Source organism: Salmo salar, chromosome ssa12 (genome assembly GCF_905237065.1).
Source record: "Salmo salar chromosome ssa12, Ssal_v3.1, whole genome shotgun sequence".
In the NCBI taxonomy this organism is placed as follows: Eukaryota; Metazoa; Chordata; class Actinopteri; order Salmoniformes; family Salmonidae; genus Salmo; species Salmo salar.
The window spans coordinates 38,529,807-38,553,889 of record NC_059453.1 but is presented as its reverse complement, the minus strand read 5'-3'; the positions used below and the strand labels follow the sequence as shown (position 1 = coordinate 38,553,889).

The window sequence follows — 24,083 nt, the reverse complement described above, 5'->3', positions numbered from 1 at the left end:
ACAAAATGTTTTAAATGAGTTACAAAAATAAGTCAAGTATTGCATTTTGTTTATTAGCTATATGTAATCATTGTGTCAATGAGCACAAAAATCACATGTACAATGAGATGGGTGTTTAAAGCTAGTTGATTACAGTATATTATTGTACACTTATGAGGTACTATTGGTGCTACAAAACAAGGAAACCAGAAGTCATTATTCTTAAATTATTTTTGAAGAGACTATTAAATGTACACCACATAATCAAACAGTTCATAAAATTTGAAAAATCTGTAAAAATGTCAGCAGCTTCTGCATGATTTCAAAATAAGTCAAGATTTTGGCATACAATAAGGCATAGGCCACTGAAATTTCTATTACTGTAACTAACAGTAACTCATGGCAGTTTTCTAGAGCTTCCTTGTGCTCTGTACTGTAGGTTCTTCAGAGCCTCCATCCTCCATCAATGATATGCTCAGTTCCAGTGACATAGGCAGACTAGAGGGAGGTGGAATAAAGAGTTACAGTTTACTTGGGTGCTACGTCATAAGGGCAACAACGTCATAACTTAGCTTAACAGATGTTTCAAATAAATTGTTAAAGAACGTGACTAAACCCCGGCTACATCAGCTATCATTTAGCACCCAGTGGCATGCTAACGCACGGTAACAGAAACAAAACATTAACCCAACATTCAGATACTTTTTGTTGTTGTTGCTGCTGTGGGCTCTGCAGACCATGAATGCGCTCACCTCGTCTGAGGCCAGGTAGACACAGAGGTGTGCCACCTCCTCGGCAGTGCACATTCGTCCCGTCTTCTGTCTCGCCATAAAGTCTTTTAGGGCCTGCAGAGATGAAGCAGGACATATATCATATAAATATATTTACTATTGGCATCTTTCTAATGGAGCGTTTCCCACTGTGGTTTAAAAGGGCCACGTAAAATAGCCATCGAATCTAGTCAGCGTTGGTACTTCGTACATGCAACACTGACAAATAAATAATCATTAACAGATTTCTATCAATTAATGCACAGACATATGGCGCACAGGGAGCTTATTTTAGGCTGTCCTGTTATACACTAAAACAATATGACAGTAGTTGTGGAAGGTAGAGAGTACCTGTTCTGGATCAGGCTGAGCCTGGATTCTCCCCCTCAGAGACGGGGTGTCCACAGTCCCTGTTTAGCAGAGAGGACACTTACATTTTGTACATAATCACTATTCTTTATACAGTGTATGGTACATCACAATGATTAAACAAAAACAATACACTTTTCACAGGGAGACATCTCTGTACTGTGACCTCGGGCGTGAGCGGCATGTCAAATTCTTGAAAATAGAACCCGAGCGTAATTTTAAGATGTGGCTCTGCGAGTGGCTCGCGCTGCTCATGGCTTATGCCCAGGTTTCATTGAAATAAATGGGAGCGTATCATGATTGACAAAAGTTCCCTGTCCAGTGTAGCATTCCTGTAAACAGTGTGTGTTATAATCTAACACAGATCATGCCATTCCTGAGTCATGCTAGGGTATGATTAAAAAGGAAAGGCACGTTAATTAGATTTTATACAAGGAATGTAGGGTTCAGTGCTTACCAGGACATATGCAGTTACAGCGAATGCCTTGCTCGAGAAAATCGGCTGCTATAGATTTGGTGAGCCCAATGACAGCAGCCTTGGAGGTGCTGTACACGCATCGATTCACCACACCTATGGAGGGAACACACGCAGCCACAAAGGTTTTGATTGACTAATTCATGATGAATTACCATACATACAGTGTGTGTGTATTTATTTATATACACACACACACATAGTATATATACAGTGGGGAGAACAAGTATTTGATAACCTGCGAAATCAGCAGTGTTTCCTACTTACAAAGCATGTAGAGGTCTGTAATTTTGATCATAGGTACACTTCAACTGTGAGAGACGGAATCTAAAACAAAAATCCAGAAAATCACATTGTATGATTTTTAAGTAATTCATTTGCATTTTATTGCATGACATAAGTATTTGATACATCAGAAAAGCAGAACTTAATATTTGGTACAGAAACCTTTGTTTGCAATTACAGAGATCATACGTTTCCTGTAGTTCTTGACCAGATTTGCACAGACTGCAGCAGGGATTTTGGCCCACTCCTCCATACAGACCTTCTCCAGATCCTCCAGGTTTCGGGGCTATCGCTGGGCAATACGGACTTTCAGCTCCCTCCAAAGATTTTCTATTGGGTTCAGTTCTGGAGACTGGCTTGGCCACTACAGGACCTTGAGATGCTTCTTACGGAGCCACTCCTTAGTTGCCCTTGCTGTGCGTTTCGGGTTGTTGTCATGTTGGAAGACCCAGCCACGACCCATCTTCAATGCTCTTACTGAGGGAAGGAGGTTGTTGGCCAAGATCTCGCGATACATGGCCCCATCCATCCTCCCCTCAATACGGTGCAGTCGTCCTGTCCCCGTTGCAGAAAAGCATCCCCAAAGAATGATGTTTCCACCTCCACGCTTCACGGTTGGGATGGTGTTCTTGGGGTTGTACTCATCCTTCTTCTTCTTCCAAACACGGCAAGTGGAGTTTAGACCAAAAAGCTCTATTTTTGTCTCATCAGACCACATGACCTTCTCCCATTCCTCCTCTGGATCATCCAGATGGTCATTGGCAAACTTCAGACGGGCCTGGACATGCGCTGGCTTAAGCAGGGGGACCTTGCTTGCGCTGCAGCATTTTAATCCATGACGGCGTAGTGTGTTACTAATGGTTTTCTTTGAGACTGTGGTCCCATCTCTCTTCAGGTCATTGCCCAGGTCCTGCCGTGAAGTTCTGGGCTGATCCCTCACCTTCCTCATGATCATTGATGCCCCACGAGGTGAGATCTTGCATGGAGCCCCAGACCGAGGGTGATTGACCGTCATCTTGAACTTCTTCCATTTTCTAATAATTGCGCCAACAGTTGTTGCCTTCTCACCAAGCTGCTTGCCTATTGTCCTGTAGCCCATCCCAGCCTTGTGCAGGTCTACAATTTTATCCCTGATGTCCTTACACAGCTCTCTGGTCTTGGCCATTGTGGAGAGGTTGGAGTCTGTTTGATTGAATGTGTGGACAGGTGTCTTTTATACAGGTAACGAGTTCAAACAGGTGCAGTTAATACAGGTAATGAGTGGAGAACAGGAGGGCTTCTTAAAGAAAAACTAACAGGTCTGTGAGAGACATTCTTACTGGTTGATAGCTGATCAAATAATAATGTCATGCGATAAAATGCAAATTTTGTGATTTTCTGGATTTTTGTTTTAGATTCCGTCTCTCACAGTTGAAGTGTACCTATGATAAAAATTACAGACCTCTACCTCTTACATCTAACGGATTACATGTAAGGGATTACAAAAAAACGGTAACTAACCCGTTACCAGCTAAAATATTGTAATCAGATTACAGATACTTTTGAAAAACTAGACGATTACTTTAAATCCAGAAAGGATGTTCGCGTAAAAAAATCTTTGGCACTTCTGTTTTCTAAATGACATTCAAATCAGCATTGAAAAAAGCCACAAGTTTAAGTTTGTTCCACCTGAGTGAGTCTGACCACAAGTCAGAGACCACTATGATGACACCAAATGTGTTGATGGATCGCGGGAAAAGAACAGGAATAGTCTTTTGTAGGCTACAGTCCAAGCTATGGCTTCCAATGGTGCGGTCTTGTCTTAGGACGTTAAGTTGGTGGTTGGAGACATCCCTCTAGTGGTGTGGGGGCTGTGCTTTGGCAAAGTGGGTGGGGTTATATCCTGCCTGTTTGGCCCTGTCCGGGGGTATCATCGGATGGGGCCACAGTGTCTTCTGATCCCTCCTGTCTCAGCCTCCATTATTTATGCTGCAGTAGTTTGTGTCGGGGGGCTAGGGTCAGTCTGTTACATCTGGAGTATTTCTCTTGTCTTATCCGGTGTCCTGTGTGAATTTAAATATGCTCTCTCTAATTCTCTCTTTCTGTCTTTCTCTCGGAGGACCTGAGCCCTAGGACCATGCCTCAGGACTACCTGGTATGATGACTCCTTGCTGTCCCCAGTCCACCTGGCCGTGCTGCTGCTCCAGTTTCAACTGTTCTGCCTGCGGCTATGGAACCCTGACCTGTTCACCGGACGTGCTTGTTGCACCCTCGACAACTACTATGATTATTATTATTTGACCATGCTGGTCATTTATGAACATTTTAACATTTTAACATTTTGACCATGTTCTGTTATAATATCCACCCTGCACAGCCAGAAGAGGACTGGCCACCCCTCATAGCCTGGTTCCTCTCTAGGTTTCTTCCTAGGTTTTTGGCCTTTCTAGGGAGTTTTTCCTAGGGAGTTTTTCCTAGCCACCGTGCTTCTTTCACATGCTTTGCTTGCTGTTTGGGGTTTTAGGCTGGGTTTCTGTACAGCACTTTGAGATATCAGCTGATGTACGAAGGGCTATATAAAAATAAATTTGATTTTGATTTGATTTGACTGCTGTTGGCATCCAATGACTATCCAATTTGAATAAACGTTTGGAGGTAAGGATGACAGCAGTGGTGTGTGCGGCGATACGAATATCACTTATTATTGATATCTACATAGCGCATTGATGTGAATCACACTGCTGCTCTCTCATTTAGCTATTTGCACCTCATGAATTGTGGATGGCTGCTCACAAATCTAAATGTGTATTTGATCCCAATAATGGTTGAATTCAAGAAGCTGAAGCTGCCCATCAATCATTGTTTTTTAAACCAGTGGACAGCCAGTGAAAAATGCGCTCTTGCAACAGCTGCATAGTGCAGATCCCAACCTATGAAATAAAAGTGGATCTGATTTTAAAAAAATCCATAGGCCTAATGGACACATGCTCAAACTCACACTTTTGATAGACTTAAAAGGGGCAATCTGTAGTTGCTACATCCATTTTTGGACTAATATATAAAACACACAAACACATTGATTCTTGAGGAATATAACTTATAAATGCCTCATGAGCTTAGTTCAACTGTCACACTCCATGAAAACCCAAAATATAAGCTAGTTTTTCTCCAATGTTTGTAAACCTTGTAAATGTAAACAAACACTGTGTAGCCTCATAACATGGTGAAAACAATCATTTTGATATCATGGATGGTCAGTCCTTGCATCCATAGCTGTCTATTAATCTGAGAGTGGTTACATTTCTCCAGGCTCATCCCTCAGCTTTTTACCAAAACAGAGACGGGGCTACCGTTTTGTTACTGTTTCATCTGTGTATTTGCCCTTTAAACAACTTCATATTATGAAGATATTTTGTTGTCACCAACAAAAAAGTAAACATATGTAATTTATTTTCCCAGTGTAAGTAGCACTTTTCAGTAGTGCTCAAAGCATGCCATTCCATGAGCGCAGCATTTATTTTTCAACTTGAAATCAATGACCCCATTCAGTCCTCCATGACAACAAAATCATTACCTGAGCATAACTACTCTGTTTATCTATACTTCCATATTTCCAAGTCCTATTCTTGAAGATCAAGGGGTATACCATTTATTGGAATTCTGAGACTTTGTTTTCTAATGTAAAGATATAATTTAATCGTATTGTTATATGTAGTAGAAAGCGATGGTTTAGAAGAAGCCTACATAACCAACCCATAAAGTTAAATTTTACATCCATATATGGCCAGCTATGTAAACTTTAACATTGGTTTATCCTGCAATAGATACCGTTCAATTGGTAACATACATTTCCATCTTCTTCTAATGTCTCTTAAGGGGAAAGAACCCTAAAAGTAACAGAATGTAATCAGAATACGTTACCGAGTTTGTAATCAGTAACGTAACTTTTGGATTACCCAATTTTGGACAAGTAACAAGCAACAGATTACATTTAGAAAGTAACCTACCCAACCCTGTACACATTGAACTAAAATATAAAAACACAACATGTGTTGGACCCATATTTCATGAGCTGAAATAAAAGGTCCCAGAAACGTTCCATACGCACAGAAATCTTCAAAATGTTGTGCACAAATTTGTTGCATTTATATTTTAGTTCAGTATTATTATTATTATTTTATTATTTTTTTTTAAATCACATCCTTACCTTTTATACTGGAGGCCACAGATGCCATGTTAATGATATTCCCGGACTTCTTGGCCAACATCTGAGTTGAGAAAAAAATGTTTTGATCAACAGGACAGTGTTATCCAAGTAAGTGATCTAATTTATCTGTATATATCAAAATGTTTAATTATTAAGTCGACATAGTAGATAAGACACTGCACTATACACATCTTGGGCAGGTTTCCACTACAATATCTGCTGCAGTTACTACAAAAATAATGCCCCTACACGGTCATGGCCAATGCATTCGCCAAGTAGTCAAAACAATCGATAAAGGGTTTGGCTCATGAGACCGCTTTGAAATGAATCTTAAATCACAAAAGCTTTATTAAAAGGTTGTTTGGCAGCAGCAAAACAGTGAGCAGACATCTCATTTTTATCTACAGTATGTAGGCTATGACATAATTGTATCCAGAACCTGGCAGGTAGCCGAGAGTCGACTAGGTGAAAAATCTGTCTGTGCCCTTGAGCAAGGCACTGAACCCTAATCGCTCCTGTAAATTGGTCTGGATAAGAGACTCTGCTAAATCACTAAAATGTAACATTACAAAAATCCCTGACTATATACCCATCATGGAACGAGAGATAATCCGATGACTCGTATTTAGAAACATTTAAGTTATTTTCCTGTAACAATCATATTTTCCGTTTCGTTTAATTTAAAAAAAACCTTGCCCTACTATAACAAAAAAGCTGGTTCAGCAGCAATGTGTCTGGTGTTTTTCTTATCCTGGCTATGCACAAATAGCCTATCCATAAATGGTTTTCAATGGTCTACTCATGGCGCTTTTGCCAGCATGCTTTTGTATTAGTCAAAATTCACAGACAAGGGTAGAACATCGAGAAACATTTATGGATAGGCTACTGTGTGTGTGTGTGTGTGTGTGTGTGTGTGTGTGTGTGTGTGTGTGTGTGTTTAATTTGGCTCGTATCCATCCCCATATCCAAAGAGCGTCTCTTGTTCGATTACCAAAGACACGCTCCTCCAAACATAGGCTATTCGTCAATTTCTCTCCTATAACCCCATATCAACGGTAGGCCTAGGTTATATCTTGTTTTTTCAGAACGTGCCTCACACACACAAATACGAAAGATCCAGTAAATTGTATTTGACTACAAGTACAATGCTTAAAGGCATCGCTGAAGCCCATTACAACAATGTTGATTGTCAACACTTCAAAAATATTGAGCAAACACTGGATGTATTTTTTTTTTTACTCATTATTAGTCTGTGCTATTTAATAAACTGTAGGATTAATTCACAATGGACTAGGTTGAGAATAATCCAGGGAATTAACGTAGTAGGTTAGGAGAATGATAATCTCAGTGCTGGCGGTAGGCTATAGGTTCGGGGTATCAGAAATATTTATTTTCACAACCAGAATTATGGGCGCAGTAGCTGGCGGATGCGTGAAAGGGCTGGGTTTTGATGAATTAATTATTTGGAAGTGTGACATTACGTTTCATGGTTTAATGCTGTGTGCCGTTGTCTCAAGTTCTGTAGGTTAGTGCGACACACTTAGTGCCTTTATTTCTAAATGGTAAAACGGATAGAAAATACAATACCTTAAAAAAAAAGTGACATTCTGTACCGTCACCTCATTCATAATTTAATCTCAAATTCAAAATGCTGGCGTAAAATAAATGTACAGTGCCTTCAGAAAGTATTCACACCCCTTTACTTTTTCCACATTTTGTTGTGTTACAGCCTGAATTTAAAATGTATTAGACTGGGTAACGGATCTACACACAATACCCCATAATGTCAAAGTGGAATTGTTGGTAGATTTTTTTTTTGTATTATTATTATTGATAAAGAAAATGAATAGCTGACACAGAGACAAGTACAAAGCTCTCCCTCGCCATCCATTTGGTAAATCCGACCACAACTCTATCCTCCTGATTCCTACTTACAAGCAAAAATTAAAGCAGGACGCACCAGTGACTCGGTATACAAAAAAGTGGTCAGATGAAGCAGATGCTAAACTACAGGACTGTTTCTGAATTCAGGCTGTAACAACAAAATGTAGAATAAGTCAAGGGGTATGAATACTTTCTGAAGGCACTGTAGCTTCAGTTGAAATTCATATGGTGAGGACTGTGTGTTCCTTAATTCTGGGGTCAGAGGTCGGTGGAGTAAAGAGGCGGGGTGGTTGGTCACCTTGGGCAGGAAAGCCCTGGTCATGAGGTACATGCTGCGGACGTTGACGTTCATGGTGAAGTCCCAGTCCGCCTCCTCGCAGTCCAGGATGGAGCCGTGATGGACAAACCTGGGAGGGGTGATGGGTAGTGGTCAATCATGGATGAACCAAAATGGCGGTGTTCCCAGTCAGCTTGATAACTAGTATTAGCACAATGCCTGTAAGTCTATGATAACTGCTAGCATGCTAGTAGATACTGCAGACTTCCAGTCATTGGCTCACAAAACTTCCTCCAACTTCCTTCATACTGAATGCAGAGACATTAAAATGGTATCCATGAGTTAATCTGACTATGTAAGCAGAAAATACTTAATTGCCAAAATCCCGAAGTAACCCTTTAAATTGTATTTGCAGTGGTCTTAAAAAGTGTGAAATGTGACCTGTTGAAATTGTGCAGAGGGAAAATGTGAAGACAAATAATTTACCTGGTTTACACAAAATAAAATGTAGACAGTGCCCTAGCTACTTCGGTACAGGGGGCACCTTTTGGAAAATGGTGTGTGATGGTGCAACATCTGATCTGACATGTATTAATTCAGTGTGTCATCGATATAATTGAATCAATCCCTCAAAATATGTGAAAAAGGAACAGGAAAAAGCATTAAAAAAATACCCGGCAACATTGAACAGCACATCTATGTGGTCAAACTCCTTGGCCAGCGCTTCCACTTGGTCCTTCTTGGTCACATCCACCACCTTAGTCTTGATACCTAGGAGATATACGTAAGATTAGCCCCAAAAACCATAGGTGGATGCGGGCTGTGTCATGTGAAGTGATGTGTCTAGATTTTAAAAAGTTCTACATAGATTTGGAAACGTTAACTGTGTTGGAGCGTTCAACAAACACTTTTCAGACCAGGTAGCTATTACTCTTTTCAGAGTCAAGACAGAACTTAATTTATTGATAAGATAGAGAGCCAAATTTACCATCCATCGAGTAAGACCCAACCATTACTTCCACGGTAATCGTCCCAGTCGTTTACTGGCCAACAAGCCATGCAGTAATGAGCAGATAATTCCCCTATTTCAGTAGTTGCTTTACCATCACAACCCAAATTAATCAAAGATTCTCCTTCTATAAATAACTGTAAACCTCTGATTGTATATCCATACAAAGCAATACTAAGTATTTTTCTAAAATAATTAAAAACTTCTCTCAGAGGAAGCCACCTTTCTTGAACTCAAAAGAGCATTGGATAGCATGAATAAAGGCAAATCACCTGGATGGGACAGTATTCCTCCTAAGGTCCATTTAAAATGTTGGAATCAATTACAGTTGAAGTCGGAAGTTTACGTACACCTTAGCCAAATACATTTAAACTCAGTTTTTCACAATTCCTGACATTTAAAAAAATTCCCTGTCTTAGGTCAGTTAGGATCACCACTTTATTTTAAGAACGTGAAATCACAGAATAATAGTAGAGGAAATGATTTCAGCGTTTATTTCTTTCACCACATTCCCAGTGGGTCAGAAGTTTACAATTAGTATTTGGTAGCATCGCCTTTAAATTGTTTAACTTCGGTCAAACGTTTTGGGTAGCCTTCCACAAGCTTCCCACAATAAGTTGGGTGTATTTTGGGCCATTCCTCCTGACAGAGCTGGTGTAACAGTCAGGTTTGTAGGCCTCCTTGCTGCACACGCTTTTTCAGTTCCGCCTACAGATTTTCTATAGGATTGAGGTCAGGGCTTTGTGATGGCCACTCCAATACCTTGACTTTGTCGTCCTTAAGCCATTTTGCCACAACTTTGGAAGATTGCTTGGGGTCATTGTCCATTTGGAAGATCCATTTGCGACCAAGCTATAACTTCCTGACTGATGTCTTGAGATGTTGCTTCAATATATCCACATAATTTTCCTGCCTCATGATGCCATCTATTTTGTGAAGTGCATCATTAAATTATGTCAATTAGCCTATCAGAAGCTTCTAAAGCCATGACATAATTTTCCAAGCTGTTTAAAAAGGCACAGTCAACAAAGTGTACGTAAACTTCTGACCCACTGGAATTGTGATACAGTGAATTATAAGTGAAATAAGTCTGAAAACAATGTTACCAAATACTAACTGAGCTTATGTAAACTTCTGACCCACTGGGAATGTGATGAAAGAAAAGAAAAACTGAAATAAATCACTATTATTCTGACATTTCACATTCTTAACTGACCTAAGACAGGGAATTTTTACTAGGATTTTTTACTAGGATTAAATGTCAGGAATTGTGAAAAACTGAGTTTAAATGTATTTGGCTAAGGTGTATGTAAACTTCTGACTTCAACTGTACGTTGTAAACTTTCATTTATAGGCTAGGTTGTAGCAACCTCATGATAGCTGCTGGGAAAATGTTAGTATCATGTAGTAGCCTAAACCTATCGATGTTACATTGAATATGAATGACTGTCATCCAACATGCTGTAATAAAAATAAGGCCATGCTCAAAAGTATCATCCTGCCTTAACTTAAACGGCACCGACCACCACTGTTTAAATATCATTACATTGGCAAGGCCTAAAAAAAAGATATATTCTTAAAGTGGGGGGTGTATTAGGCCCTATATAGGTAGAATTATTTACCATTGAGGTCCTTGAATTATAATTAAGTGGTAGAAAAGATCTCTGAAAGTCCTTGAATTTGACTTGTCAATGTCTGTATGAACACCGCTTAAAGGACGTATAGTCCTAGGCTGTACAGGTGGAGTTATGGGCCAATTTGCAACTACACCTGTGGAACTGCATGAAAATCGTTACTTTAGTTACAAACCATTTACGAATGTTAATCCCAATGTCACACATTGGCCCCATTATTTATAGAAAAACCCATTTATATTTCCTTCCTTAGATAAAACCATTGGCAGAAACTTTAACAGGGGGCCTCCCGAGTGGTGCAGCAGTCTAAGACACTGCATCGCAGTGCTAGAGGTGTCACTACAGACCCGGGTTCAATCCCAGGCTGTGTCACGAGGCAGCGCACAATTGGCCCTGCGTCGTCCAGGTTAGAGGAGGGTTTGGCCAACCGGGATGTCCTTGTCCCATCGCGCTCTAGCGACTCCTTGTGGCGGGCCGGGCGCATGCATGCTGACTTTGGTCTCCAGTTGTATAGTGTTCCCTCTGACACATTGGTGCGGCTGGCTTCCGGATTAAGCGAGCAGTGTTTCAAGAAGCAGTGCGGCTAGGCAGGGTCACGTTTCGGAAGGATGCATGGCTCTCGACCTTCGCCTCTCCCGAGTCCGTACGGGAGTTGCAGCTGCCTCATGTGACACAGCCTGGGATTGAACCCGGGTCTGTAGTGACACCTCTAGCACTGCGATGCAGTGTCTTAGACTGCTGCACCACTCGGGAGGCCCCCTGTTAAAGTTTCTGCCAAAGGTTTTATCTAGACAAGACTAACTACCAATGGGATGTTAAAAATAATTTCACTCTGAATCAAAATGGCATGGCCATACTACCAATATTTCACAATAATGCCTTGCGATTTGGAGGGTGGCCTTTGGTCCAAATGTGGAATCCATACACTTACTGATATCATGGGCAGTAATAGTTTGAGAACATTCCAAGATACATGCACATTATCAGACAACTCCTTTTTTCTATATTTACAACTTAGATCAGCTATGCTGGCTTATGGAGTCCCTTGGGAAACCAAACGACCGAACCATCCAATTATTGGTTTTATGAATAAACTCTGGGCTCCCGAAAGAACTGATCTCAAAAATATATAAACTTCTGGAAAGCTCATTATGAGCTAGCCATAAAAAAAAAAGTATGTTCCACAGATCTAATTGAATCGGAACAACCCTTTAACTGGAACAGAATATGGAAAAATATTACCTTGGCATCCCGTAATCCGAACCATTCATTTATAAATGTTAAGTTTGTTCGCAGACTGTATTTAAGTGGGAGTGCCCTTTAGTTAAATTCTTCTGGGGCAAAGTTAAAATTAATTTAGAAGTGCATGAATTTAAATATTCAATGCTTTGCATATATTATGTTTCTTAAAGTGGATACAGTTACTATTAGAAGTTCTAACATAATTATCGACAGTGAGAATGAATGGTGCTAATCAAGGAACAATTGAGGCCTTGACATATATACTTGACTCTAAAGAACAATCTCAGCTAAAGCCCCACACATAAATTTTAATTTATTTACTTTTTGCTTTCAGGCCCACAGGCTGGTACATTTTGGATAAGTATTTAATTATCCAAAATCTATATACTATAACTTTAATATCTGAAGCATTCTAACTTCTGTTGCATTCCTTTTATCCTCGCTGTTATCCAAAATATCTAAGCATGTGGGCAACCCAGTGTACCTTCAGAGCGCAGCCACAAATTGGAAGGAACAAACGTGTAGGGCACAGGCATGAAATGTTGAGTAGCTTTATCCACTAAGACAGGACACCAGATGGTATATAATGCATGTATGAACCATACATAGGCACTTCGTGTCCAAATCGTGAGATTTGAAAAAGATCCCGCTGCATCTCTTTAATACATTAGTAGGTGTGGGAAGATGAACATGCACAGAAGGAAGTGGTACACTGTCCCTTTTAAGTAACTCACTTTGAGAGGACTATCTACCATAACTAAACATCCATGCCTCAAACATAGGCATGGTTGGGTAATGTACTGTGATCATCGCACATGTGTCATAGAAATGCATTTAAGCATTGGAATGTATTGTAATAGGAGCAGTTCATAACCCCTAAAACAATACAACTACCCATTACACCTAAACAGTATGGTTAGAGATTAAACCATGGACATTGTTTTAATGTAGCCTTTGAAAATACCAGGGTTTTGCTATCCTCAAAAGGTAAGCGTTAATAACTTTAAGGGCAATCTCCAAATGGTACATCAATTTTGCACTTTTAAATTAATATACTTATCCTTTCCAATCCGATTCAATGTAATTTCATCTTTGTGGACTGGAACCATCACAGAATCGTTCACTCAATAGCCCACACTGCAAAGCACAAGTTCAGGCTGCTAATAAGCTATTTGCAACTTCCCGTTTATTTAAAACGTTATGGTTAATTTGCTCATGTAAAAATATCACCCTGTTTGCAATATTAAACAATTAATTGGTTTAAAATTTTACTGGGTGTGCAGAGCTATGGCTGAGTGGTAACTCTCCCTGTGCTCATCACATATGCAACTCCCCGCCAGAGACCAGGATTCTTTCCAGAGTTAACCTGGGAGGGTTATCTCCCCTCTTTACCCCCTTTTAAATGTCTAATATGTCTAAAGAAAAGTTGGAAAATGAGAGACTGCAATTCAAAACAAAGTGGCCAGTGGCATTTCCCCAGATGACATGCTTCTTGAGGCCCTAAAATGAAGAAAATTTAAGCAAAATTGTAGGAAATCCCAATGCAATTTTGTGGCTCACGGTATAATATAGATACCCCATCAGAACCCGAAATATAAGCTTTTTTTTTTTTTTTTAATGTGTAAAGAATGTAATTTGTAAACAAACATGGTTAAAACTATACTTTTGAAATCACGGATGGTCAGTCCTTACATAGTTCCTTCTATGAACCTGAGAGTAGTTACATTTCTCCAGCCCCATCTCTAAGCAGTTCACCAAAACAGTGGCAGGGCTCCTACTCTATAAAACAGGAACATTCATTGGGGTGTACTGAGGGTATTGCATTCAAACTAATGTCTTGATGGATTTTAAGATTTGATATGAATGAAGGGCACGCCTTAATTCTCGGGATCCCCAGTAAATGGCGGTAGTAAACAAAAATAAACTGTACCAGGGTGGCCATCCAGTTCCTTCAGCTTCTCTCCATTGATATCTGTTGCAGTGACTTGAGCTCCTTCTTTGGCAAAGGCCTACAGTTAAAATGACAGAATATTACTTTCATGGTTATTTACAGTTCACTCAATATCAGTAAAATGTTCAAATTAATACATCATGAATACTTTACATCATTGTACAAGTCTTAGAGTAGGGGTAGGCAACTAGGTTTAGCCGCGTAAATTGACTGCAAGTAAACCCAAATAGATGCAAAAATATCATACCTTGATTGAGACATGATCACATAGGTCTGTATTTGTGGGAATAGTTTGGAATGGAATTCTTGGTTACAGTCTTTGGGAGGCCTAATAAAAATGCTAATAGGACGAATTTGGCAAGTGGGCTGCTTGTTACCGACCCACCATATCTACACTGAATGTACAAAACATTAGGAACACCTGCTCTATCCATGACAGACTGACCAGATGAATCCAGGTGAAAGCTATGGTCCCTTATTGGTGTCACTTGTCTAATCCACTTCAAAATCAGTGTAGATGAAGGGGACGAGACAGGTTAAAGAAGTAATTTTAAGCCTCGAGTCATGGATTGTGTATCTGCCATTCAGAGGGAGAATGAGCAAGACAAAATATTTAAGTGCCTTTGAACAGGGTATGGTAGTGGGGGCCAGGCGCACCGGTTTGAGTGTGTCAAGAATTGCAACGCTGCTGGGTTTTCATGCGCAACAGTTGTGTGTGTGTGTGTATCAAGAATGGTCCACCAGCCAAAGGACATCCAGCCAACTTGACAACTGTGGGAAACATTGGCGTCAACATGGGGCAGCATCCCTGTGGAAGGCGTTCAACACCTTGTTGAGTCCATGCCCCGATTAATTGAGGCTCTTGTTGGGCAAAAGGGGGTGCAACCCTATATTAGGAAGGTGTTCCTAATGTATTGTACACTCAGTGTATACTTGTTAAGCAAATGTAGCCTAGCTGTGTGGCAAATGGTAAATTAAGTAAATATTACAATGGCTGCAGCTCTTCCAATGCCCTGGGCTCCTGCTGACAACACAATGACTTTCCCGTCCAGGCGGCCCATGATGACGCAGTGTTTAATTATACAGGCAATTCTGCAAATTAACAAAAACCTTGTCATTATTGTTGTTAAGATCACAGTCAAGGTAGTAGAGTTGAAGTTGCCGTGGTGGATTTATTATCCAAAAACAGTGGTGGAATGTTCTTAAAAACATATTTAGGGAACATAATGCTTTATTATTGTGAAATGTTTGATGTTTGTGTGTGAAAGATGTTTATTGGTTGGGTAAAATTGCATGATCAGCTATTCTCACACCCCTAAAGCCCTATACTACGTACTTGGTTCGAGTTAGCGAGGTAACTTTAGTCAAATCTGAGTTCTACTCAGGATAACCAGTACCACGAAAGTGGCTCACCTTTTAGCCAGGTCAATTTCTATGGCAACAAATCCTTCAGAAATAACCTACTCTGGCCCAGGTTAACTCAGGGCTAACAACATTTTTCGTGAATGACGTGTCTGAGCCACGAGTTGAGGACCAATGAAATCAGATTCCCTTCTACTCTAGATTGTATCATTTCCTTCATTTGAGGAAGACCGATTCAATATTTTATTCATTAAATGTTTGTGTCTTTTTTTATGTCAAAATACCTATCACATTACACATTTAGTAATGACAGAATGCATTTGAAACTTCATGCACAGTAAAACTTGTATGACCTTATAATACAAGTATTTATTCCATAAAAGTGGGGAAAAAGGTGCTAGGGTTGTCCCCAACAATTAAAATCTTGGTCAACCAAAAGTCGTCCGTTCTTTCGACCAATCGGTTGGCTGAAATTCTTAAAACGTGTATTTTTACATAAAGTGATAGAACGGCGCCGGAGGAGATGGCTGCCGTTTTACGGGCGCCTAACCTAGTGTTTTTTTACATTATTTGTACATAATGTTTCTGCCACCGTCTCTTATGACAGAAAATAGCTTCTGGATATCAGGACAGCAACTACTTACCTCGTACTGGACTAAGATTTTATCTTTAATGAGTCGGATGCAAAGGATTTACTTCAGACACCCGACAAGACCCAAATCCCTGTAATTCGCATGAGAAAGATACAGAGATATCAGGGACGTAGATCGGGGTGCCTTCTAAGGAGCCGACAACGAGTAGGTAATCTGCCTCAACCATCAGTCTTATTAGCCAACGTAAAATCATTTGACAACAAAACAGACGAGCTACGATCACAAATATCCTACCAACGGGACATTAAAAACTGTACTATCTTATGTTTCACCGAGGCATAGCTGAACGACAACATAGATAACATACAGTTGGAGTGGTTTACGCTGCATCGGCAAGATAGAACAGCCGCCTCCAGTAAGACAAGGGGTGGCTGTCTGTGTATATTTGTAAACGACAGCTCGTGAACGAAATCTAATATTAAGGAAGTCTCTAGGTTTTGCGCCTGAGGTAGTTAATCTCACGATAAACTGTAGACCACACTAGTTATCATAGCTGTCTATTTACCACCACAAACCGATACGGGCACTAAGACCGCACTTAATGAGCTGTATAAGATCATAAGCAAACAGGAAAACGCTCATCCAGAGGCAGCGCGCCTGGTGGCCTTAAAATCCGTTGTACCTCATTTCTACCAGCATGTTAAACGTGCAACCAGAGGGAAGAAAAATTAAATAACTCTAGACCACCTTTACTCCACACACAGAGACGTGTACAAGGCTCCTCCTCGCCCTCCATTTGGCTAATCTGTCCATAATTCTACCCTACTGAGTCCTGCTTACAAGCAAAAACTAAAGCAGGAAGCACCAGTGACTCGGTCAATAACAAACTGGTCAGATGACGCAGATGCTAAGCTACAGGACTGTTTTGCTAGCACAGACCGGAAGAAGCCCAGAACATATTCCAATGGCATTGAGGAGTACATCAGTCATTGGCTTCATCAATAAGTGCATCGATGATGTCGTCCCCACAGTGACCGTGCGTACATACCCCAACCAGAAGCCATGGATTTCAGGCAACATCCGCACTGAGCTAAAGGGTAGAGCTGCCGCTTTCAAGGAGCGGGACCCTAACCCGGACGCTAATAAGAAATACCGCTATGCCCTCCGACGAACCATCAAACAGGCAAAGCGTCAATACCAGCTCCGACGCTCCTCGGATGTGAAAAGGCTTGCAAACTATTACAGACTACAAAAGGGAAATACAGCTACGAGCTGTCCAGTGTCACGAGTAGAGGTCGACCGATTATGATTTTTCAACGGCGATACCGATTATTGGAGGACCAAAAAAACCCCGATACCGCTTAAAAATCGGCCACATTTTTTATTTATTTATTTGTAATAATGACAATTACAACAATACTGAATGAACACTTATTTTAAGTTAGTACATCAATAAAATCAATTTAGCCTCAAATAAATAATGAAACATGTTCAATTTGGTTTAAATAATGCAAAAAACAAAGTGTTGGAGAAGAAAGTAAAAGTGCATTATGTGCCATGTAAGAAAGCTAAAGTTTAAGTTCCTTGCTCAGAACATGACAACATATGAAAGCTGGTGGTTCCTTTTAACATGAGTCTTCAATATTCCCAGGTAAGAAGTTTTAGGTTGTAGTTATTATAGGAATTATAGGACTATTTCTCTCTATACAAGTCGTATTTCATATACCTTTGACTATTGGACGTTCTTATAGGCACTTTAGTATTGCCAGTGTAACAGTATAGCTTCCGTCCCTCTCCTCGCTCCTACCTGGGCTCAAACCAGGAACACATTGACAACAGCCACCCTCGAAGAATCGTTACCCATGTAGAGCAAGGGGAACAACTACTCCAAGTCTCAGAGCGAGTGAAGTTTGAAACGCTATTAGCGCGCACCTGGCTAACTAGCCAGCAATTTCATATCGGTTACACCAGCCTAATCTTGGGAGTTGATAGGCTTGAAGTCATAAACAGCGCAATGCATTGCGAAGGGCTTCTGGCAAAATGCACGAAAGTGCTATTTTGAATGAATGCTTACGAGCATGCTGCTGCCTACCACCGCTCAGTCAGACTGCTCTATCAAATCATAGACTTAATTATAACATAACACACAGAAACACGAGCCTTAGGTCATTAATATGGTCGAATCCGGAAATTATCACGTTTATTCTTTCAGTGAAATACAGAACTGTTCCGTATTTTACCTAACGGGTGGCATCCATAAGTCTAAATGTTCCTGTTACATTGCACAACCTTCAATGTTATGTCATAATTACGTAAAATTCTAGCAAATTAGTTCGCAACGAGCCAGGCGACCCAAACTGTTGCATATACCCTGACTCTGCGTGCAATGAACGGAAGTGACAATTTCACCTGGTTAATATTGCCTGCTAACCTGGATTTCTTTTAGCTAAATATGCAGGTTTAAAAATATATACACTTCTGTGTATTGATTTTAAGAAAGGCATTGATGTTTATGGTTAGGTACAGTCGTGCAACGATTGGGCTTTTTTCGCAAATGCGCTTTTGTTAAATCATTCCCCGTTTGGCGAAGTCGGCTGTCTTTGTTAGGAAGAAATAGTCTTCACAGTTCGCAACAAGCCAGGAGGCCCAAACTGCTGCATATACCCTGACTCTGTTGCAGAGGTGACACATTTTCCCTAGTTAAAAGAAATTCATGTTAGCAGGCAATATTAACTAAAGATGCAGGTTTAAAAATATATACTTGTGTATTGATTTTATGAAAGACATTGATGTTTATGGTTAGGTAGAAGTTGGAGCAACGACAGACCTTTTTCGCGAATGCGCACCGCATCGATTATATGCGACGCAGGACAGGCTAGAAAAACTAGTAATATCATCAACCATGTGTAGTTAACTAGTGATTATGATTGATCGTTTTTCTAAGACAAGTTTAATGCTAGCTAGCAACTTACCTTGGCTTCTTCCTGCATTCGCGTAACAGGCAGGCTACTCATGGAGTGCAATGTAAAGCAGGTGGTTAGAGCGTTGGACTAGTTAACCGTAAGGTTGCATCCCCAAGCTGACAAGGTAAAAATCTGTCATTCTGCCCCTGAACAAGGCAGTTAACCCACCGTTCCTAGGCCGTCATTGAAAATAAGAATGTGTTCTTAACTGACTTGCCTAGTTAAAAAATATTTATATTAAAAATATAAAAGGCAATACCGATTACCGATTGTTATGAAAACTTGAAATCAGCCCTAATTAAAATCGGCCATTCCGAGTAATCAGTTGACCTCTAGTCACGAGCCTACCAGACTAGCTAAATTACTTCTATGCTCACTTTGAGGCAAGCGACAATGAAGCGTGCATAAGAGCATCGGCTGTTCCGGACAACTGTGTGATCACGTTCTCCGTAGCCGATGTGAGTAAGCCTTTTAAACAGGTCAACATTCCCAAGGCCGCAGGGCCAGACGATTTACCAGGACGTGTGCTCTGAGCATGCGCTGACCAACTGGCAAGTGTCGTCGCAGATATTTTCAACCTGTCCCTGACTGAGTCTGTAATACCAACATGTTTCAAACAGACCACCATAGTCCCTGTGCCCAAGAACACCAAGGTAACCTGCATAAACGACTACCAACCCGTAGCACTCACATCTGTAGACATGAAGTGCTTTGAAAGGCTGGTCATGGCTCAGTTCAACACCATTATCATAGAAACCCTAGACCCACTCCAATTCGCTTACCGCCCCAACAGATCCACAGATGACGCAATCTCACTAAGCTACGGCCCCTGGGACTAAACACCTCCCTCTGAAACTGGATCCTGGACTTCCTGACGGGTCGCCCCAGGTGGTAAGGGTAGGTAACAACACATCTGCCACGCTGATCCTCAACACTGGAGTCCCCCCAGGGGTGCGTGCTCAGTCCCCTCCTGTACTTCCTGTTCACCCATGACTGCATGGCCACGCCGACAAAACAACAGTGGCCTGATCACCGACAACAATGAGAGCCTATAGGGAGGTCAGTCACCTAGCCATGTGGTGCCAGGGTAACAACCTCTCCCTCAATGTGATCAAGACAATGGAGACATTTGTGGACTACAGGAAAAAGAGGACCAAGCACGCCCCCATTCTCATCGACAGGGCTGTAGTGGAGCAGGTTGAGAGCTTCAAATTCCTTGGTGTCCACATCACCAACAAACTATCATGGTCCAAACACACCAATACGGTCCTAAAAATGGTCAGACTGCAGCCACCCTAATCATAGACATTTTTCTCTGCTACCGCACGGTAAGTGGTACCGGAGCTCCAAATCTAGGTCCAAAAGGCTTCTTAACAGCTTCTACCCACCAAGCCATAAGACTCCAGAACAGCTAATCATATCGCTACACAGACTATTTCTATTGTCATCATCCCCCCACCCCCTTTTACAGTGCTGCTACCCTCTGTGCATAGTCACTTTAATTCTACCTACATGTACATATTACCTCGACTAACCTGTGCCCCTGCACATTGACTCTGTACCGGTACCCCCTGTATATAGCTTCGCTACGGTTATTTTACAGCTGCTCTTTAATTATTTGTTATTTTTCTATTTTCTTATCTATTTTTTTACTCAACACGTATTTTTCTTCAAACTGCATTGTTGGTTAAGGGCTGGTAAGTAAGCATTTCACTGTAAGGTCTACACAGGTTGGATTTGGCACATGTGACAAATAAAAGTTGATTTGATAGACATACCCTATGTGTTTAAATAAAATCAACTACATGCATTGAGCTTGTCTGATGCTTTAAGGTTTGATGAAATAAGTCAAATGCCTCAAGAGGGCGCCAGAGATCTAGATAATCAGAAGAAGAAAAAATAAAAAAAATAAAATAAAATTAACCTGAACCAACTATTCTCCTCCCGCTCTTGCTGGCTTTCGCAGATTCTGCCATTACTCTCCTGAAGTTGCCAGTAATAGGCTACACAAGGAATCGGCAACCTTTCTCATGTTGAATGCCAATTTATCTTACAATTTCTAACGATCTGCATGCCAGTTATGGTGTTCATGTGCAAATTTCGTGAAAAAGTTATTATAACGTCTTCATATCTCAAAATCATTGTCATGTGGTTAATCAAAATTCTATCCAAATGACACAAACCTAAAAAGTTACCTCTATTGCCAACAACTAAAAACTTGCAGTCTGCATGTAGAAAATATCCTGACAAAAATAAATATATTATAAATCACATTGTTGAAAACAGGACATGTGTAGCCAAATTTGAAATATTGTATCAACTATTAACTTGGGTCCAGCCCAAAGGTTGCACTAGGGAACTTGCAACATTTAATAAATATTCTGGGCCCTCAGATTTTGTGCACCAGTTATCTCGGGACAGACAACTGTAGGCTATTTGCGCAAGGGATAAGAAGCAGTGCTTGACTTGGGCAGGAGCTCACCGGAGCTGATTACCGGCACCTCAAATTGTCTACTGCTGTTACTCTTATAGAATGTCAGTTCAAAAGTATTGTGGAGCTCCTGCATCTAAATAAACAGTACCAGCACCCAAAATGAGTACAGGGACTTATTTCAGTCCAAGTCAGGCACTAATAAGTAATTTATTTTATGACATTTATCAAAAGGGAGAGAGCTGGAAAGATTTTTCAAATACATTGAGGAACTATTGTAATTACCAATGGATGTAAAAACAGACTGTTTGCTTGCTGTTTGAGGTGAAGAAAACATTACTTTGAGAAGCTTCACAGGTGGTGTGTGGTGGTGCATTAAGCCAATCAGAAATATTATCAGATCCCCAAATGTGCACATTTATATGCCTACATTTGCACTCAGGCCAGATAGACTATAGGCCTACTTCTATGCATGCGCGTCCTTACTCTACATTGACAGGAGCGGTCCAAACAAAAGACAATGACTAAATTAACAAAACTCGTAAATGGAATGAAATAAACCAAAACTTGTTTCTCACAAGTGTAGCATAGGTTGTGCACTCTGCAAACAATGTGTTCACCCAGACAATAAGAACAGGAAGACTGGAATAATAATATTGAATGCATTAAAATAAATTACAGTAAGCAAAGTAACAAACATTGTAGATTAGAAATTATAGGGTTTAACAGTAAATGTACTACTGGTGACATGTAATAGGGAATTGATATACACTAACACTCAAATGCAAAAAACTCACAATGAAGTTATGAAACAATGAATGTGGACAAATTGGCAGGAGAGCACACATTCTGGAGAGAGAAGTGCATTGTGCATCTGAGCGCATGTTCAATCCGACATCAGCATTGGCCATGCAGCATTTAAGGGGATATGGCCTCAGTAGAAGTCATGACATTCATGCTTCGCAGAGCAGTGCAGAGCTGTTGTCAAGAAAGTGAGTTTGTGTTCATACAGGATCCAATCATGTCAATGCGGAGCTATACAGAGCCCTCCGCTTTGTTAGAACATTTGGGAAGCACATAGCGATGCGGTACGGAGATCGATTTGGCATCTGCATGCTTTTGGAGGCTCAGCAAATGCGTCACACCCTCCATATGGAGCCTCCGACCACATTTTCAGATCAAGCATAAATTGGCTTTTAGTCTAGGCCTCCGCAATGGATTAGGTCACTGAGATGTGCGTAAATATACAGTGCCAGTCAAAAGTTCAGACACACCTACTCATTCCAGGGTTTTTCTTTATTTTTACTATTTTCTATTATATATTTGAGATTTTTCAAAGTAGCCACCCTTTGCAGAATACTAATTTAAGTTTATATGGGTTAAATGGAATAGTAACTGAAATATGGACACTGACTGTAGGCCTACAACCTCTCACATAGCGTAATATAATATTGACTCCAGCAGAATTATGCATTTCTTGCAGTAAAATTATACAAATGTTAATTATCTCAGGAACATGAGTGAAGAAATATGATTTCTTTCAGCATCTCTAGAGAAAATATGAATATTATCTTTGACACTTACGGAAGCAGACAGTATTTCAACCACAAAATATGCACCCAAAACTAACAGAATTCTAATCAGAAATGTTTCTTCATTTTCTCAGCTTTTAATTTCCTTAAAACGGGTCAAACTGATGACATTTGGACTATTGCACAGGACCCATCTTTCCACTGTTTTGGAGTTATTGCGTTCTCCCCCGGTCCCTAAACAAAACATACCACTTTACCGGTGTCAATTAGATTACTAATGCATTCATTTTATCGATGTAAGATTCTGGTGAGCACTACCTTAGTCTTCTGGGGCAACAAGTTATGACAGAAGAGAATCTACATGCATCAAACTATATAGTTGGAAATTTGATACTGAACAAAAATATGAAAAAAATTCTAAGATTTTACTGCGTTACTGTACTTTATTGTTTAGTTACATAAACTGAAATTATGAAAACGATTAGATTTTAGCAACCAGGAAATGGCTGAGCGACTTCTGCATAGTGCATCTAGAAACAGAGGTAAGGTCTTTGGACTAAGGAGTAATGTTAGGCTCCTTCAGTACCATATTGGGCTAGGTTTGACAAGAATTGATGGCATGTCAACCTCATCTCTTTTTTTCCCCATGACATTTCCTCGCAGTTTAAAAAAAACACTTTCCTATAGTACTTTGTTATTCATTTGCAAGTTAATTCAATAGCTAGAATCATACTCTTTTGTTTTAACTATTCAGCGTGCAAAATTGTTGTTACAAGCAAATACTATTTTGATCTACAGCAAACGTGTGCAACGGAGATACATTACATAACGTTATATTTGCAATTAAATATCTAACTATTCATATGAGTGATACATGCTGTTTCGACCGGGCAAAAATAACTTTGTAGGACAATTTTGAACTTGAAACAACTTACCAACGCTCTGCAACGACAACAGATCATGAACTTCAGTCAGGTGATGCCTCGTGCCCATTTACTAAGTTCCTATTGGCTTATGTAGAAGGAAGTAGCTCGCGAGCTGATTCTTCTTCTTTAAAATTTGCACTTGTGGATCGTAACCAACTGAAAGGTGCATACACCGCCACCTACCTGAAAGGACAGCATACCACCACTCAACACAC

At 40.3% G+C, this 24,083-nt stretch overlaps 1 protein-coding gene across 3 annotated transcripts; it reads right to left on the bottom strand.

The window, feature by feature from the left end:
• Nucleotides 1-32: 32 nt before the first annotated feature.
• Nucleotides 33-23,961, bottom strand: bdh2 (3-hydroxybutyrate dehydrogenase, type 2). 3 transcript variants are annotated; one of them, NM_001141916.2, is made up of 11 exons: nt 23,878-23,915; nt 16,068-16,146; nt 15,051-15,153; nt 14,041-14,119; nt 8,900-8,996; nt 8,247-8,355; nt 6,065-6,125; nt 1,576-1,689; nt 1,101-1,159; nt 732-824; nt 34-477 (listed from the first exon to the last, which is right to left on the bottom strand). In NM_001141916.2, exons 3-11 carry the CDS (start codon nt 15,120-15,122, stop codon nt 424-426), a joined length of 738 nt encoding a protein of 245 aa, NP_001135388.1. In that variant the 5' UTR covers nt 15,123-15,153; nt 16,068-16,146; nt 23,878-23,915; the 3' UTR covers nt 34-423. The 3 variants fall into 3 exon arrangements, with proteins under 3 accessions (XP_013987032.1, XP_013987033.1, NP_001135388.1); XM_014131557.2 differs by lacking the exon at nt 16,068-16,146 and having other exon boundaries at nt 33-477; nt 23,878-23,953; XM_014131558.2 differs by lacking the exons at nt 15,051-15,153; nt 16,068-16,146 and having other exon boundaries at nt 33-477; nt 23,878-23,961.
• Between the last annotated feature and the right edge of the window lie 122 nt (nt 23,962-24,083).

Coding starts and splice junctions, on each gene's coding strand:
- bdh2 (XM_014131557.2), bottom strand. CDS start 15,122: ATGGGCCGCCTGGACGGGAAAGTCATTGTGTTGTCAGCAGGAGCCCAG. Junction 14,120..15,050: donor TTGGAAGAGCTGCAGCCATT/GTAATATTTACT, acceptor TTTTAACTGTAG/GCCTTTGCCAAAGAAGGAGC. Junction 8,356..8,899: donor GTGCTGTTCAATGTTGCCGG/GTATTTTTTTAA, acceptor CACCCCTCCCAG/GTTTGTCCATCACGGCTCCA.